The sequence below is a fragment of the Phacochoerus africanus genome, chromosome 4 (assembly GCF_016906955.1).
Source record: "Phacochoerus africanus isolate WHEZ1 chromosome 4, ROS_Pafr_v1, whole genome shotgun sequence".
Lineage (NCBI taxonomy): Eukaryota > Metazoa > Chordata > Mammalia > Artiodactyla > Suidae > Phacochoerus > Phacochoerus africanus.
Genome location: NC_062547.1, coordinates 103,122,231 through 103,139,009, shown reverse-complemented (window position 1 = coordinate 103,139,009; position 16,779 = coordinate 103,122,231). Strand labels below are relative to the sequence as shown.

General features: G+C 38.1%; 1 protein-coding gene and 1 long non-coding RNA gene across 3 annotated transcripts in view; one reads left to right on the top strand and one right to left on the bottom strand.

Annotated features, from left to right (window-relative positions):
• PCSK1 (proprotein convertase subtilisin/kexin type 1) overlaps positions 1-16,779 on the top strand; it is a 44,138-nt gene that overhangs the window by 1,820 nt on the left and 25,539 nt on the right. The window contains exons 2-6 of one of the 2 annotated variants that reach the window (XM_047778323.1): positions 1,825-1,929; positions 5,591-5,701; positions 7,634-7,780; positions 9,066-9,142; positions 14,128-14,216. In XM_047778323.1, the coding sequence (XP_047634279.1) occupies positions 1,825-1,929; positions 5,591-5,701; positions 7,634-7,780; positions 9,066-9,142; positions 14,128-14,216 (529 nt within the window). The remainder of the gene's footprint in view (positions 1-1,824; positions 1,930-5,590; positions 5,702-7,633; positions 7,781-9,065; positions 9,143-14,127; positions 14,217-16,779) is intronic. The other variant, XM_047778324.1, reaches the window with a different exon arrangement.
• LOC125126185 (uncharacterized) overlaps positions 1-16,779 on the bottom strand; it is a 155,339-nt gene that overhangs the window by 137,127 nt on the left and 1,433 nt on the right. The gene's annotated exons all lie outside the window — the stretch shown is intronic.

The following is a 16,779-nucleotide window of genomic DNA, read 5'->3' as shown; positions in this document are numbered from 1 at the left end:
CAGAAGCTGTTTCTGGAGTCTCCATACTTGCTGATTGAAGAATTGAAAATGGAAGGGATTGGGGAGGGGTGAAAGAACACAGCCCAGGGAGGAAACGTTTGCACAGAGTTTAGGAAGAAGAGTCAAAGGTTGCCATGGGAGCATGATGAGATTGAGGAAGCTACTCTAGGCATAGAAAACAGCTTGTGAGAAACCAGGGAGATACAAAGAAGGCAGCTTATTGGTAAGTCCAGAAACTTCAAGGAATTGTTGGGATCTAAAGAGTGAGTAGGGGGTGGCATTGCCCTTGTGGGTACCCTGAACATCATGGAAATCTCGCCTGGCTGTGAGGGCAAAAAAACAAACAAACAAACAAACAAAAAAACCAACCAAACAAAAAAAAACTGGTGACTTCATCTTTAGGGCAGCTAAATAGCATTGTTAACTGTGTGGAAGGAGATTGGAGGAAAGAGCAAAAAATAAATCCCTCTTTCTTTTCTCACATATTAGCCCCCAGACATATCCATACATGGACCATTCATTATGGTAATTGTCTTTCAAAAATCTCAAGTCCCAATAAATAAATTATAAATAAATAACAATAAATCAGTATTCTTGGTATTATCTTTTAGGAAGGGATGGCATAGTCACAAGAGGCTTTAGAATAGAGTGAGAAAACGCCTTTTTATATTTACATATGATTTACATATGCACATTTCCAGTTTAAATGGCATAAATAACAAATTTTTAAAAATAATTATTTGTAAAAGACTGAAGGTGCTTTTATGGTTCAGCTTATTCCTCCCTTTGTTTACACTTAACTTAGCATCACAATCCTGATGTTTAACATCACTATCCTTAAGGCTTCAAGATAAAGCTAGGATGGTGCATAGGGGTTGGGGTGGAGGGGTCCACCAGAAGCAAAACCATTGCTGATCTTTTCTTGTGGCTACTGTTCTCTCTCCCCAGCTCCACCTATAGCTCATAGCAGATTCATTCCCCGAGGTTCAGTCTTGAAGCAGGGCCTAAGCATCTCCATTAAAAAGTCTCTGGATGATGAGAACCACCGATTTAAAGAATATAATTCTTCTGAAATAACCCATTGTCAATTGTCTCAATTAAAAAAAAATACAGGGCAGCTAGAGTACTTTGTAGATTCAAATTAAATATTATTTTGAATAAAGAGAAACTAGCTTAAAAGAATAACAATGTTCATTATCCTTAATGATGTAAAGAGTTCTGAATGGACCAAATGTACCGATAGTCACCCAGAGAAGCTTACACACTCTAAGGTGGAACATTTGTCTAAATGCGGCATGCTGGATTTTTCCTCAAAGCTCTGGCCTTTGCGAAGTCAAATGGTCATTAATAGCAGCTTATAACAATTATCACTATAGATTCAACGGCTGTATTTTATAGCAACAGCAAATTGTCCTAGCCGAATGGGACATTGCCTTTATAGTGCCAGATTTCCTTTCCACAAATTAATGTTCTCTGATGGAACAAATTTCACAAAATGAGTAATTTTTTTTAGAAATGTCTATACAGTAATATCACCTAGAAAAACAAATGCAGTTCCTCTGAAATGTGTGAAACAGAAGTATCACCAGCTTTCAAGTATGCTGTGAGCTCAAGTAATAATATTTTGAGGTTCATCTCACTCAACACACTGAGAAGAGAGGAAAGCCTTCTATCAGTGCCTTCCTAGAGAAGAAAAAAGTTAACTTCAAATATGGGGAATGGGCTTAACAAAAGTTGCCTGCCTCTAAGTTAGATGGATTTCAATCTAACTCACATATACTTATTCTAGAAAGAGGATTTTTATTTTAATTTTTTCTTTTATAGATAGGATCACTTGAAAATCACTACTTATTCAAACATAAAAGCCATCCTCGAAGATCTCGAAGGAGTGCCCTTCATATCACTAAGAGATTATCTGATGATGACCGTGTAAGTGTTTTGCATTTGTCTTCAAACCAGTAACCTGATTTACCTGCTTTCTTTATGATTGCCAACAAGTGCAAAAGCTCTTCAAATTTGATTCTTTTTTATTGTAATCACAATTATTTGTCTGTAGTGTTTCCAGAGGGTTATATTTGCACATAAAAATAACTGGATTGGATTGAATTGGTTGACTAAATTTTTATATATAAACATATAATGTAGATGAAATATATATTATATGCATAAAATGTTAGATCACAAATCCAGTCTGTGAGCATGAATATAAGTACTGAGAATCAAGTAGCAGCACTAATGAAAATGTTTGACAATACATTTAATCAACAGCCTTTTATTATATGCCTGTTATGTATCAAGCACTTTGATGTTCATTGTGGGGATGCCAAAGAAATATAATATATAAACCCTGCTTTTAATAGCATTCAGTGTAACTAAAAAAAAAAAAAATCTGCCATTTATATCTTATTTGGTTATATGGGAAACTAATATTTTGGAGGGAGCTTTAAATCCATGTCTTCATGAGGTAATGTTTCCATAAGTATTATAATGTCTTACCCAAAACATTCCATTTCTTTTTGTCCTGATAGGTATAATATTCAATAATCAGGCAATAGGAGGAAATATATAAAATAAACATAGGTAAATTTCAGGGCCAATTTCATGCATATCAAATATACCTACTGATCTTTGAAATCTGTTTTCAAGGTCAGCAAACATATCCATAGAAATGTTGATTAGAAACAGAAATGTGAAGTATTGGATTTTGCATATACAATGCTGCATTTGCTCAAGAATGTGCCATACTGGTGGAAATTTGTCCTGGCTGGCTTGATATCTGTATACATCATTTCTGTTGACTAGGATACTCTGGAGAATTATGGACCCTTTGTGAGAGATAAAATACATCCTTTCAACTTTCCCAAAAGAAAAGTGTAAGTGACAGAAAGGTGCTAGAACTGTTGAAACTACATGGAATTCATGAACCCTGTAAAAAATTTGCTATTATATTTGTTGTGCAACTGATAGAATTTTAAAAGAAGAAGAAGAAAAAGAAGACAAATTATGAGGGTGAGGAAGGACTGGGCCTGGGTTACCAGTATTCAAACATGAAAGAAGTAATGACACCCACACCAGGAGTGTGAATCAGGACCATGGACAGAGACCGGCTGCTCACATAACACCAATTGCTGGCTTTTACTCAAGTTAAAGGCTAGATGTGAAGACCAAATCAGAGGCCCTGAACATTACTTTATACATTTCTTGTCCAGTGAAATCTTCCTTTTGCTGTCCCAAGGCAGATGGTTAAATGTATGTGGGCTCTGAAAGTAGGACAACCTCCAGCACTCTGGCTAGGAATAGTCCTTCACAAAACAAGAGGTATTTCCTTGTCTGCCTAAATGCATGCCTGACATTACTGACAAGGAAGTCAAACTGACCTCCCTTCCAGTCTTCATAGGAGAAGACTGGATAGAATGGAGCAGACCTAACTGGTATTATTACTCAGAGTATCTCATATAATAAACAGATGGCCCAGTTTTATTCTTTAGACATTTCCTTAATAGTTGATTTGGGGGATGTGTGTACATGTATAACTGAATCACTTTGTTGTACAGCAGAAATTATTACAACTGTAAATAAACTATACTTCAATAAAATTTTAAAAAAAGTTAAAAATGTAGGAATTCCCATTGTGGCTCAGCAGTAACAAACCTGACTAGTATCCATGAGGATGTGGGTTTGATCCTGAGCCTCACTCAGTGGATTAAGGATCTGGCTATGAGCTGTGATATAGGTCACAGACACAGCTAGGATCCTTTGTTGCTGTGGCTGTGGTATAGGCCAGCGGCTGCAGCTTCTATTTAAACCCTAGCCTGGGAATTTCCATATGCTGCAGGTGTGGCCCTAAAAAAAAAGCCAAAAAATTTTTTTTAATTTAAAAAATAGGTGATTTGGGGGAAAATCTCAAAACATAATGAAGAACTAAGAATTTACTCTCCAGTATAATGTCATTAAAAAAAATAGTCTATATGATCCTATAAAAAGTTATCCCCAGAATAATTTTATTTCAGGGAAAATCCTAGAACCTATCGAATCTTGCAGAAAAAAGTGGGACTAGATAATTTTTAACATCCTTTTCAAATCAAAAGAATTATTTACAATTAAGTACATGATACCTATTATATACATAATGGAAGGACACCACCAATTTGTTCTGTTCCATTTGGTCTGCTCTTATAGAGATTAATATGGGATTTGGAGTTAATGACATTAATCATAACACTATTTCCAACAACTGGATATTTATCTGATCAGATGGCAGAGTGCCTCTTCTTATCTTCCATTTTTAAAAAATGCTTTTGATTTTCATTTTATTGCTCTTTTTATAGGATAATATTCTTTCAAATTAGCCTTCTGAAATGCAGCAATAAGCTATCTTTATAAGTCTGTTAATGAAATCTCCAACTGTAAGTGACTTTTGCCCTCAAAGATTAGTACTCGTTCCCTAGCAGGCAGCTCCCAAAGACCAACTCAGATGACAGGCAGTATATTCCCAGCACTGAGGTATTTTGAGCCAAAACAATTAAGCTTGAAAACACAGGCACTTTAAAATAAATTATAGTGACTAATTTCTAGCTCTCAAGTCCCTCCCAATGTTTCTAATAGATTTGCAATATATTTTCAATTGAAAATTCAGGACACTCTTAGTGGATGGTTTTATCCTTTAGTTGCAAATTATTTTTCAGTTTTTATTTTTGGTTCTGACTCATTAGTATTCTCACATTAACAATATCCTATCACACACTGGTCTATCATCATGTATACAAAAGAAAGGACAAGTTTTGGATAGGAAAGAGTTATGTTGCCCAGCAAAATAAGAGCATGGTATTATCTCATAATAAATATAACCACAAGGCAGCCCCTTACCCTCTCAGGGCCTCAAGTATAATAGGATTATGCCATAAATGTGGGGAAGGTAATTTTTGTATTGTCAGATCTCTTTGCATAATACATGAAACTAAATTAATGGTAAGTGTGCATGGTCAGTAGTGCTCATTCATCACTCTGGATCTGTTTCTCATGTTAAATACGCTTAAACAGGAGGCTGAAGTACAGGGGAACCAGAATTTCAAATCTGCAAAGACACAGCACCTTTTCTGCCTTTTGTCACATTTTCAATTTCTATTTTTGTGTATAAAGAAAGAGAGATTAAGCTATAAGAGCACCATAACAGCAGTCTCTAGGATCTCTTAGCTTGTTGACTCATTCCATGAAAATGGACAAATTTTCAGCTACAGAACCCTGGAACCTCAATATAAAAATGGGTATTATGGTCCATTTGCTGATGAAAGCAGGCTAAACTTTCACTTCCACTGTAATCACAGTGTAAATAATTTGAGGAATCATCACTTCACTGACCACTTCTCCTCCCCATAAAGGTACACTTTACTATAATAGAGGAAATGCTCATCCCCTCAGTGGGCAATCCCTTCTTCTCACTGAGCTGTCAGTTTGATCTGCAGTCAAATGACAACACTGTGGAGCGGCCTGAACTCTGATGGACAGGGTACTGGAGCTAGTTAAAAGGAAGATGATTACACTAGAGGTGGCTATTTGACTGTTGATTTTCTTGCTATAAAACTCCTTGTAGGTGATATGGGCTGAACAACAGTATGAAAAAGAGAGAAGTAAACGTTCAATTCTAAGAGACTCAGCACTAAATCTCTTTAATGATCCGATGTGGAATCAGCAATGGTACTTGGTAAGTACCTACAGAAGGACTGTGCAGGACCTGGGTTATTTATTATGACTGCACAATTGATTTTTTTTTAATGATGGATAATCCAGCAGAGAGATGTATTACCTGGAGATTAGGGTTGATGGGCCCTCCCATGATTTGAATCTTCCATTTTACTAGGTGAGAATGTCTGAAATACAGATCTTTAGTTACTATGTGAGGAAGGGTTGTTGCTTTCTTATCTTCTTAAATTTATCTGGAATAAATACATAAGAATCATGTCTTGCAAGTGAGAGTTTCCAAAACAGTACTCATGGCAAAAATCACATTTTATCAAAGTTACTTTTGAGAACAGTTTAAATTACCCAAAGACTACAGTGAACATAATTCAGTATTTATAGCCAAGTGGTAATTCTTATGTGCTTCCAGGTAAGAATTTCTGATCTAGGCTTTAGGAAGAACACAAAGAAAGGCAAAATGCAGCTAGCTGCAAGTGTCTAGACTTGTAAACCATTGTACCTTTAAGATAGTTACCAAGTCCTTATTGGAATGCGGGCATCAAGTGGAGAAATTCTAAGTGTTCCTGCTTGCCGGTAGAGTGCTCTCCTTCTGTTTTAATATTAAGCCTCTACTGTAGTGATACACGTTAATAGGAGTATTTGTTGCTGAGAATAACGTAAAAGATAAACTTTCATGACAACCATAACCTAAGGCTTAGACATCCTTGTTGCACAGTGAATGGGAAAAGGGATCAATTCCTCTTGAAATATTAACCTAAGCAGTACTTGCTCAATGTAGCAGAAGAGACTCACCAGCTAACACTAGTCCATTACTATGTGACAAACACTATTCTAAATGTTTGACATGAATTAACTTACTTAGTTCTCGTGCAACATTTTGTTGTAGATATAGTAAATATGCCCACTTAAGAGATGAAGAAATAGAGAACTTAGTAAATTGATTCACTTGCCAAAATCACACGGCTTCTAGCAGTTGGGATCATAATTCAGGGCTCCAGAGACTGTTAACAACCACACTAGGTAATTGTTTTTGTGAGTGATAGAGAGGACTTCTTCTCTGGCTTTGGCCAAGACTGTGTGTAGTTCTAGACTCCTGTGACTCAGCTTCATGCTGGCCTAGTCGATTTTTGTTTTGCTCCACCTCTTTCTGAGGGGCATCAGCCAGGAGGCAATGCATTCATTTATATTTTTGATTGTTTTTATTTATAAATTTCTTTTTGACTCCGCTTAAAACCTGCACTCTTCTAGGACGTATCTCAAATGCTTGGGGATGTTCTCATATCTGTGTTCCTTTTCTGTCCAGCTCTTCTTTCCTACAGTCCACATACTGGAACTATCAGGAAAGGTAACTTGAAAAAATCCTAAATCTCCTATCATAGAACTTACTCCCTAAACCATTCATACTGAGAAACCGGCAGTTAAATTGCAAGTCCTAGTGAGACCACAGCCTCTTGGGTGTTGCAGGTTCTACTTTTTTCTTTTAGAAAAGTTATAAAAACATCCATGAATAACTGTGAGCCAGAAAAAATTAAGTATATTTGGTGTGGCCATGGAGGCTAGGGATTTGGGGGCAGATGGAAACATGGGGCATCAAATAAAGCTCTGGTAAATGAAAAGCTCGAGCATGTAATTAAAATGAAAGCAACTTAGGGATAAACTTCTTCAAAGCCACATAGCTCAAAGAGAAGGGGTACAGGGTGATTCATCCTTTCAAGTGAATTTCCATTGGAACAATTGGAAAAAGACTAGCACTATGATGATTCACTTGGTCCTACCCTCAACTTTTTACTTTTTTTTTTCTCACTTAATTGCCTTCTTCTAAAGAGTAGAGTGACCCTACGAAAAAGAAAGATGGGTTTCCATACTGGAGCTTCAGTTCTCATTCTGCATCAAGCCAATCCTGAGTTTACCAATGCTCCTTTTATTTCTTTACTAGCAAGATACTAGGATGACTGCAGCCCTGCCCAAGCTGGACCTCCATGTGATACCTGTTTGGCAAAAAGGCATCACAGGCAAAGGAGTTGTTATTACTGTACTGGATGATGGCTTGGAGTGGAATCACACAGACATCTATGCCAACTATGTGAGTCTGGGCCCTCCCATTGCTGCAACTTAGGGAAGGCCTACACAGTTAGGACATTCCTTCCCTCAAGCAGGAGGCTGCTCTCATGTCATCCCTGGGACTGATGGTTCAAAGTTCTTCCATTCCTCACCCTCCTGCCAGTGCACATAAACTTTCTTTCTTTTTTTTTTTTTTTTTTTGGTATCACTGGGCATTGAAATAATTCAGTGGAGCCCAGGATTGTACAAACGCATGTGCTTTGGGTGAGAGGAGGCACTTAAGCCAATGAAATTATTAAAAGCCATTTATCTCTATGCCACTAAGTATTTGGGGACATGAAAATGATCAAATCAAGCCAAATGCACAGTCTTCCTCCTCAGTCCCTTATGGCTCAATATCTCTCACATTGTGAAGTTATATGAATGTGATTCCTTTCATGCAAATCAAAGTATATACCACACAATGCAAAAATTAACAAGCTGGGAAAAGATTACTAGGTATGGGAAATCAGTAAATTAAAGTTATTTACTTAATTGTTTATGAAGCTCTCCATAATATTTTAGGTCTTTAGATCAGTTTTTTCTCTTGAAAATTGCCTCTCCTCTTTTTCTCATCCCTTCCACTCAATCAACATTCCCCAGCTAAAGAGCAAAAGAAACAGGAAGGCAAAGAAAAGATGAAAATGATTAACAAAAAGTAGGACTTATTGAAAGATTTGGAAAATAATAGAGAAATAGCAATAGCGGTAATACAGTTCCTATGTGGAAGATGTTTAAGTATAGCAATCTGATTGAAAAATGGGGTGGGACCTGGAAGCTAGTCTTAACCCTCTTTAGTTAAATTACATGTTTATTTTAGTGTAATTGGGGATGCTGAAGGAGATCACTTAGACCAGAGCCTTACCCCACGGCTCCTTGCACCTATATTCTTAAGAAATGAGTGTCAAAGTAATGCTAACTAGTTCTATAGCTTAGTTAACTCATTCAATTTTTGTGGGCTTCAATTTTTCATTTGGAAAATGAGGGGGTTGAACTACATAAACTCTGACTCCTTCTGGTTCTAATATCTTATGAGCTTCTATGACCTATGGGTTTGGTAACATTCACTGAGAATTGGACATTTGCTTGCTTTTCTGTGTGCATCATCTCTGCCTGGTTGATGGGTATAATAAATGATCAGCAACTGGGCCAGAAACTCTGAAATGCAGGCTTTCCGGTTATCAGGTAGTATGGGAATGGGACAGGGCTAGAAGGCTTGGAAAGTACTGCTTTTTGAATGATGCTATGGTGTTTTTTTTTTTTTTTAGGATCCAGAGGCTAGCTATGATTTTAATGATAATGACCATGATCCATTTCCCCGATATGATCCCACAAATGAGAACAAGTGAGTAAATGTGGATTGGGGGTGGGGGTAAGTGCTTCAACATGCTTTTATCTTGTTTGAGAAAATTACACTATAAATATGATCCGCATTTTAGTTCTCAGAAGTACACCACCCAAACCACAACATTTTGTTGCTTTTAAAACAGAAACAAAAGTTTCTATTTTTATATTCCTTTTGGCTTATAGAACCATGTTTCAATTAAACTTTCTTCTTATATTATGAAATGCTCCCCTCAAATGTTATTGAATAGTTATAGCTTTAGAAAAAATGTTTGGGACATAAAGAATAAAAACCTGGAGCTCATCCTCCCGGCCCACAATTCCTGTATAAATCTTTTATAATTTGTAACATGCTTGATGTTAGTCATGAAGAGAAATACAGATAACCACGATAACACATCCCCATGACTTCACAGAGAAGCCACAACCATCCTCATTAGTTTCCCCAGAAAAGCATGGCCAGATACCAGAAAAGAGAAATGTATACTGAAGCCTGGCCCTCGAACCCTACACAGGCTCCAGGGCATTGGGCTAGATAGTAGCCTATTCCGGAATTCCTGCTGGATATTCGAAAATTTAAGAGAAGAGAAAAAGTATATTTTCTGACTCCTAAATTCACTCTCCATAGCAGCCACAGGATACTGAAGGGACCAAGAGCCAGATGTGCCAAACAAGAGGCCCAATAAAGACCCAGAGACGAGATAGTATCACCTTTCTTTCCTAGACCCAAAAGAAACTTCACCCCTAGGTACTTCACCTCAAATGTCCCTGCCCATGTGAGAACTCATCTTTGTGCATAATGATGTCTCTCACAGACTTCAAGGAGACATTCACACTTTCCTCTTCATTTGTTCCACCCAAAAGAGACTTGCACCAAAGTAGATGGAAACCAAGGTGAAACAAGCACTTGTTGCTACAAGTGGGGATGGAAAGAACAAGTAATGAAAATCTCTGAGCAGATGCCACATAAGTGCTTCCCTTTTCTTTCTTTCTCTCTCTTGGACTATTACTCAATGCGGGTCAATCAAGTTCTCCCTCTCTCCCATTCGCACTTTCCCTCTTCCTTCCTCCCTTATTGTCTCAGAATTCCCATGTGGCTGGTACAATAATGTAGACCTAAAGCTATTACTCTGGACTGTCGTCCCCCCTCCAAAAGGCAAACAAACCCCAGGAAGGAAGGCTGGGGTTCTTGGACCTGAGCTCAATATCTGGGTGTATATTTCTTTCTTGGGGAGAAGGGGAGGCTCAGGGAGGGTTCTTTCAGTATCATTTACTTCTTTCAGGATTTATCTCTTAAAGGGGTTAATAGCAAATACCCATAGAGGTTAGAACATTCCAGTAATAATACAAAAAGTACTGGGAGGGGCCAGCCTTGGGGGAAAGTAGGATGTCTTATAACTTGGAGCAGGGTCCCCAGACAAATGTGCAGCCCTATTTCTGAGTCAGGGCAGGGCAGGACCCAGAGGGACATCTGTTCTTTCAGAGCATGACCTTGTAATGTTAGCCTGGCTGGTAGTGATGGCTTTGCCAATAACCAGGAGGGAGGGTAACCTTGTGGAAATCACCTCACTCTGCCTATATTTTTTTATTTTGGTTCCTATAATGGTGACTCTGTCCCTACTCTCCTAAAAGAACTTCCTAAGAAAATAGGGAATAAGTGCTTGAAAGAAAGGGGTGCCATTCTTAGAATGAAGTTACAACAGCTCTCATTCTACCTCCCTTGGACAAGATTAAGAGGGTAATCTGCTCCCAGCCATGTTAGTACAGCTGAGGAGACGGTTAGCTGGCGGTATCAGTGTGCCCTGGGTTTGGTCCAGGATCCAATGTGGGTGATGCCTTGTGTGGTAGATCCATAATAAGTGAATACCTGGTGAGGTGATATTCTCTAGAGTCTTTGTACTCATGAGAAGGGGAACTCAGATGTCTCTCTTCTTTCCCCTTAAAAAAGGGATTCTCAACTCATGATACTTAAAATACCACATTTCTCCAAACTCAAAGAGTTCTAGAGACCCCAAGGAAGCAGCTCAAAATTGTGTCATTTTATGCCTGAAAACTCTGAGCCTCCAGAGCATAGCAGACCACAGGCCTTTCATATAGCATAGAAGTGGTGTGCCACAGCCCCATACTTAAGAGTACAGACTTTTCAGATACATTTGGATCAAATCTTAGATCTACCTCTTAATAGCTGAGTGACCTTGAGCAAATTATATAACTTCTTTGTGCCTCAGTTTTATCATCTACTAAAAAGAGGTAATAATAGTATCTATGTCATTGGATTATTAAGGGGACTAAATGAGTTTATATATGTAATTAGCTTGCGTAGTGCCTGGTACATAGGAAAAGTTAAGTGTTTGCTATGATGGCGATGACAGTGACAAAGACACTAATGATGATGATGATCAAGTCCTCTCATTTAGTAACTAAAGTAGACTTCTTTTCAGTGAGAAACATGACAAGAATAATATCTGATAAGAATAGAAACAGAGACAAGTCAATTTTCTGAGCCAACTTGGAATATGCTATTGAAAATTACACAAAAAATACCTCTCATGGTGCTCTTGACTATCAACCAAAAAGGTAGCATCTCTGTCATTTATCAAAAGGTATAGTGAAAAAATAGTTACCCTTCTAGCATGTTGTCATAAATAAATCCCTTACATTTAGAAAATGAATGGCCCCACTTTGTCTTGATCTTTATAAGCAATTAGAGACCTATTATCTCCCAATTCCAAAGGTGTTCTCTCCAAACTGTGTTGCTGCTGTTCTTTATTACTATGTAAATAAGGTTAATAAAAGTTGCATTTGAATTCTCCTCTGCAAATCCAAAGAGAAAACACTAAATAATAAAACCTTAACAGTGCAACTGGCATGAATCTCTATTCAGTATTTCAACACCAATTACAGATTATTTTTCTAGTTAAATAACATGTTGTGAGGATATTTTTAATTGGTACAATAATAGTTTTTAAACTATCTGTGGAATAATTTTTTAAATCAATTTGTTTAAAAGCCAGTTATGGCTCTCATTCTAAGGTAATAGAGGTTCTTTTATCTCAGAGCCAGATTTAAGGAAAGAAATCTGCAGGTCTACAAAGAATGACAAGGAACCACTTTGATAAAGTCTCTTTTTCTCAAGGTGCGGAAGTGGGAAGTGAGGATAAGAGGAGGAAAATATATCAATCCCTATTTGTATCATGAACCTGTACCTTTTAAGAATAGAGTCTTCGGTATGTAAAGAGAAATCAATAATAGGAGGTGTCACATTGCATCATTTTAAGGACCAGAGGTACAATGCTGGGGAAGTATGCCAACAGGTTGATTCTGTAAGCTCTGTCTGGAGACTGTGCTATCATGGTACCTCTCTCCAATCCTGTATAAATGGAAATACAGGTGGTGGTGACTTCCAGAAGCACATTTCCCAGAGGATGGCAACAAAATTTTTTCCTTCCAACAAAGGCAAAGAGGACTAATCCATCAAAGAAGCATAAAGTGCCATGCCTGCTATGCGTTCAGTCATTGCAAGATCAAATCATATGCCATCTGGACACAAATTACTCCATCTCTATCTCCTAGTTCTTCTTACTTCCACTTAGCTTTATTCTCAATAGACTCTATGGTAGCAAGAGTCACATGGCCTACATGGAAATTAAAGGCAAATATTCTGGAAAAAGAGTCTAATTCTCTTCCCCAGAATCTGCATCAATTCTCAAAAGTTGTCTGGGGTAAAAGCCTCATGACAGAAAGAGAATCATAAGGAGCAAGGGCCATTTCCCAAAAGGGGGAAATACTAGAAGACCAAAAAGAAGCAGATGTATGCTCCATTAGAGAAGACCTCAAATTAAAAATACTCATTTTGTTCTGAATTGACTCCTATCTAGTATTAACAAAAAGGAGGAACATCATTTGGTGAAAGAAGACCAGGAAATTATCTTTGGTATTTCAGGGAAAATAAGATAAGTAAAACAGGCTTATTTTAAATGACCCATTCAATTTGGGGTTTTTGCATTTCATGCTGGGCTAAATTAAAAGATGTCTAGAACAGTAGTGTCTAAAAGTAGCTGGCTGACAGAGTTGCTCAGAGCTAACCAGCCTATCTGGTCAGTGGCTCCACTGACTGCTACCAGATGCATGCACCATGGAATAAAAGTCATGAAATATAAAAGTTCACATTAAAGTTCTCTTGACTTATTGACCCTCCTGAGGTCAGGGAGAAGATAGAAAACAATCACTATCCTCAGAACGTCAGAATTGATGCTTTAATGGTGGACTTTGGTCTGTTTTAGAGATGGATTTTTTCCCCAAAATGCTCTGCAATAATAATTACCTTCTTTTTCTTATTGCAAAACTAGTCATGTTCAGGCTTCTGTTCCCAATCAGAGTTGCAGGAGAACCATACTTTCCTAATAGCCTGTAGTATCTTGTTAAAATCTCAAAATCCTTGGTACCAGAAAATCTTCAGATGTTTTAGCTTGGTGTATGGTTAGAGGAGGAGTGGAGGGCTTGAGAGGGGACTCTCTTCTAGATATCCTATTAGGACTGGTCCAGGACAACCTAATCCAAGGAAGTCACTAGTGAGAAAGAAGTGAGGAGTCACTTTAACAGCAACAAAGTATGGTGCAGAAGCCATTTCTTTGAGATGGTTTCTGAAAGTGTCAGAGCTATTCATAGTAAGTATCAATAGCTAACATATCCTGGGTTCTTACTATATACCAGCCACTGTTCTAAGTATTCTCATGTGGGATGCCACAACTCTTTGAGGACCAGTAACTTACCCAAGGTCACACCAGTAGTTAGTGGCAGAAGCTAGAATTTGAACTCATATACTTGGGCCCTTCATCTGATACCTACAGTTCATCTAATACTGATGAGAAGAAAACCAGCAACAAGGCTGTCAAAATGTTAATATATACATGTGCCATAGATTCATATGCAAAACCAATGTTTTTCCTCATTTATGTTTTATAAACTTTATTTTTTAATCTTCAGACATGGGACCAGATGTGCAGGAGAAATTGCTATGCAAGCAAATAATCACAAGTGTGGGGTCGGAGTTGCATACAATTCCAAAGTTGGAGGTAAAGCAGAGGGTTGTTCCTGTAGTTTTGCACCTTAATTTGACTCTTGCATTACCTGGTGTAAAGGTGATGGGGTGAGGTGGGGTGGGGGCACTTCTCAACAACCAGAGGAAAAAATGAAGTCCTTGCAAAATTTGCTACATGACTTGAATGTGGTTTGCAGGCAAATCAATGAATCTGGATTCTTAGAAAATGGTAGCTGAGTATAGCCAATACATCTTTGTGGGGGTAAGGTAGAATAGAAATGTTGAATAGCTTTTGAAGCAAATTTAATTTTCTTTGTGTTCTGATTTAGAAGGGTTTGTTATTGAGTGCTTGCTAAGAGAACAGAAGGAGGAGGTAAATTTAGGCAAAGACTTACATTGCCTCTCAATTCTACAGTCCCTTATTTCATAGCAAAGAAAAGTTTTTTAAAAATAAAAAGAATACCTACTCATTATAGTAAGAAGAAAAATGATATCTATGAGAGCAAGAATTTGGAATCTGTGGTTGTTTTCATCAGTGTCTTTATGGGTAAACATATGGTAAGTTTCACAGGGCAATTTAATAAAAGAACTATTGACAAGAGTTAAAGGACACCAAAGAGGCACGAATTAACACAAGCAGATGTTACTACCTATAGGCCTAATGGAGCAAGGGGAGGATGTGGTCATGAAAACTAGAGAGAGAATCTGTGGCCACAGGAGACAGCTGCTGGACAGGAGCTATGGCTTTGAGTACAACAGTGGAGCTGCTTCTAGGCAGGGAAGATCCAGGAGTGAGTACCTCACTCTTGCCCCACCCCAATCTCCTGCTGCTGTCTTCAGTTGGCTGAAACCAATGGGATGACAAGAGAAGCCACTGCTGCCATCCACCTTCCTGTGGAGAAGGGTGCAGAGTGAATCCCCAGGGGCTCACAGAGAATAAAATAATTGTCTCTCCTCTTCACACGAGCCCTAAGCCCTACCTCAGGCTTTCTTGGTTACTCTATAAACTTTACATTTAGTTTGTTTTCTAAAACACAACAACATTGTAGAACACAGCAAGGACAGTAAAACTCCATTAAGCTCTACAAAAGTAGACCTTGAATTTGGCTTCATATTTCTTTTCAGAAATCAAATATATATACATCCTGGTATAAATAATGCATCTCTCACTAATACAGCACACTCCTAGATTTTAAGTGTCATCTCTGACTCCTTTGATACCAGCATCATCAAAGTGCCATGTTAATTTAAAGAAAATGAAGGCAGGACCACAAAGTACATAATCATCTAGAAAAAGAATGTACTTTTTAAGTCATGATGAACTAAGTAGCTATAGTTTGTGAGAGAATCATCTCATCCCTTCATTTTATAGAAGAGGAATCAGAAGCAAGATTTCTCAAGGAAACTAAAACATACCTACTATATGTCCATCATTTATGTTACAAGACCTTATAGGCAGTGTAACCTAGTGGTTAACATCATGGATTTGAATTCTGGATTTCTGAGATTCAAGGCTCATTTCTCCAGTTTTGAGCTGTGTGGCCTTGGGCAAATCACTGTCCCTATCTGGTCTTAACCTCTCTCCCTTTAAAATGGGGAGTATTACAGCACCCACCTAAGATGGTTGTCATAAGGATAGACTAGTTCATACTTTTAGGCCTGAGAATGGTTGCTACATATAGTACATCCTCAATGAACAGGAGCTGTTATCATCCCCATTTTATAGTTGAAGAAACTAAGGCACATAGAAGTTAAGTGGCTTGCCCAAGATCACAGAGCTAGTACATAGCAGAGATGGGATTTTTTCCCCCAAATACATTTTGAACAATTTTAAAAAATAAGTATGACTTCAACTAGTCATGTCAACTACATGTTCTTTTACCTATGCTCCAGAGTAAATAATCGTGTGAAAATCTAAGGCTGTGCCCTCCATTGCACTATTAGCCTGCAGCCAGGAATAACCAGGTAGATGCCTATATCTGTCTAAATTGCTTTTGCCTTCCTGGCTCTTGAATACATGAGTCTGATGATGGGTGACAGCCTGTTGGAAAGCACAAAAAGCTACCGCATCTGCCTTCCCCTGATGAAAAATGATTCCCCCTGAGGAGTGAAATCCATGGCAATGATTTCATCCTTGAGATTATTTAGAAGAAAAGGAAGCATGTTCCTTGAAAATGTTTCTTAGCAAACACATAAAAGAATGGCCTCTGGGTTATCTTTAATCAGTGCTTAGGAACAAGAGTTCTTTCCCTATTTGTTAGTTTCCTATTGTAAGTAGGTCTTTTCAAGCTGCAGAGCTTCCTATGCAGAATTCTCCCTAAGACACTGGCTGGGCCACAGCCATTTGTAGTAGAGTTATGAGCAGGCATGTTGAAAGGGGGCTGTTGATGCCTCTTTCTGAAAGAGATCCTGTCATTTTCAGGTTATTAGGGCAGCAGAGGGAAGGGAGACATTTCTTAACCAACCGCAACTATGGCCACTGCCCAGCACATAGAGTTACCTCTAAAGGGCAGATAAGAAGGCTTATGGAGACAGTGACTTGTATCTTTCTGCCATGCTGTTAGCAGCTGGGTCACAGGCATGTGGGACATACAATG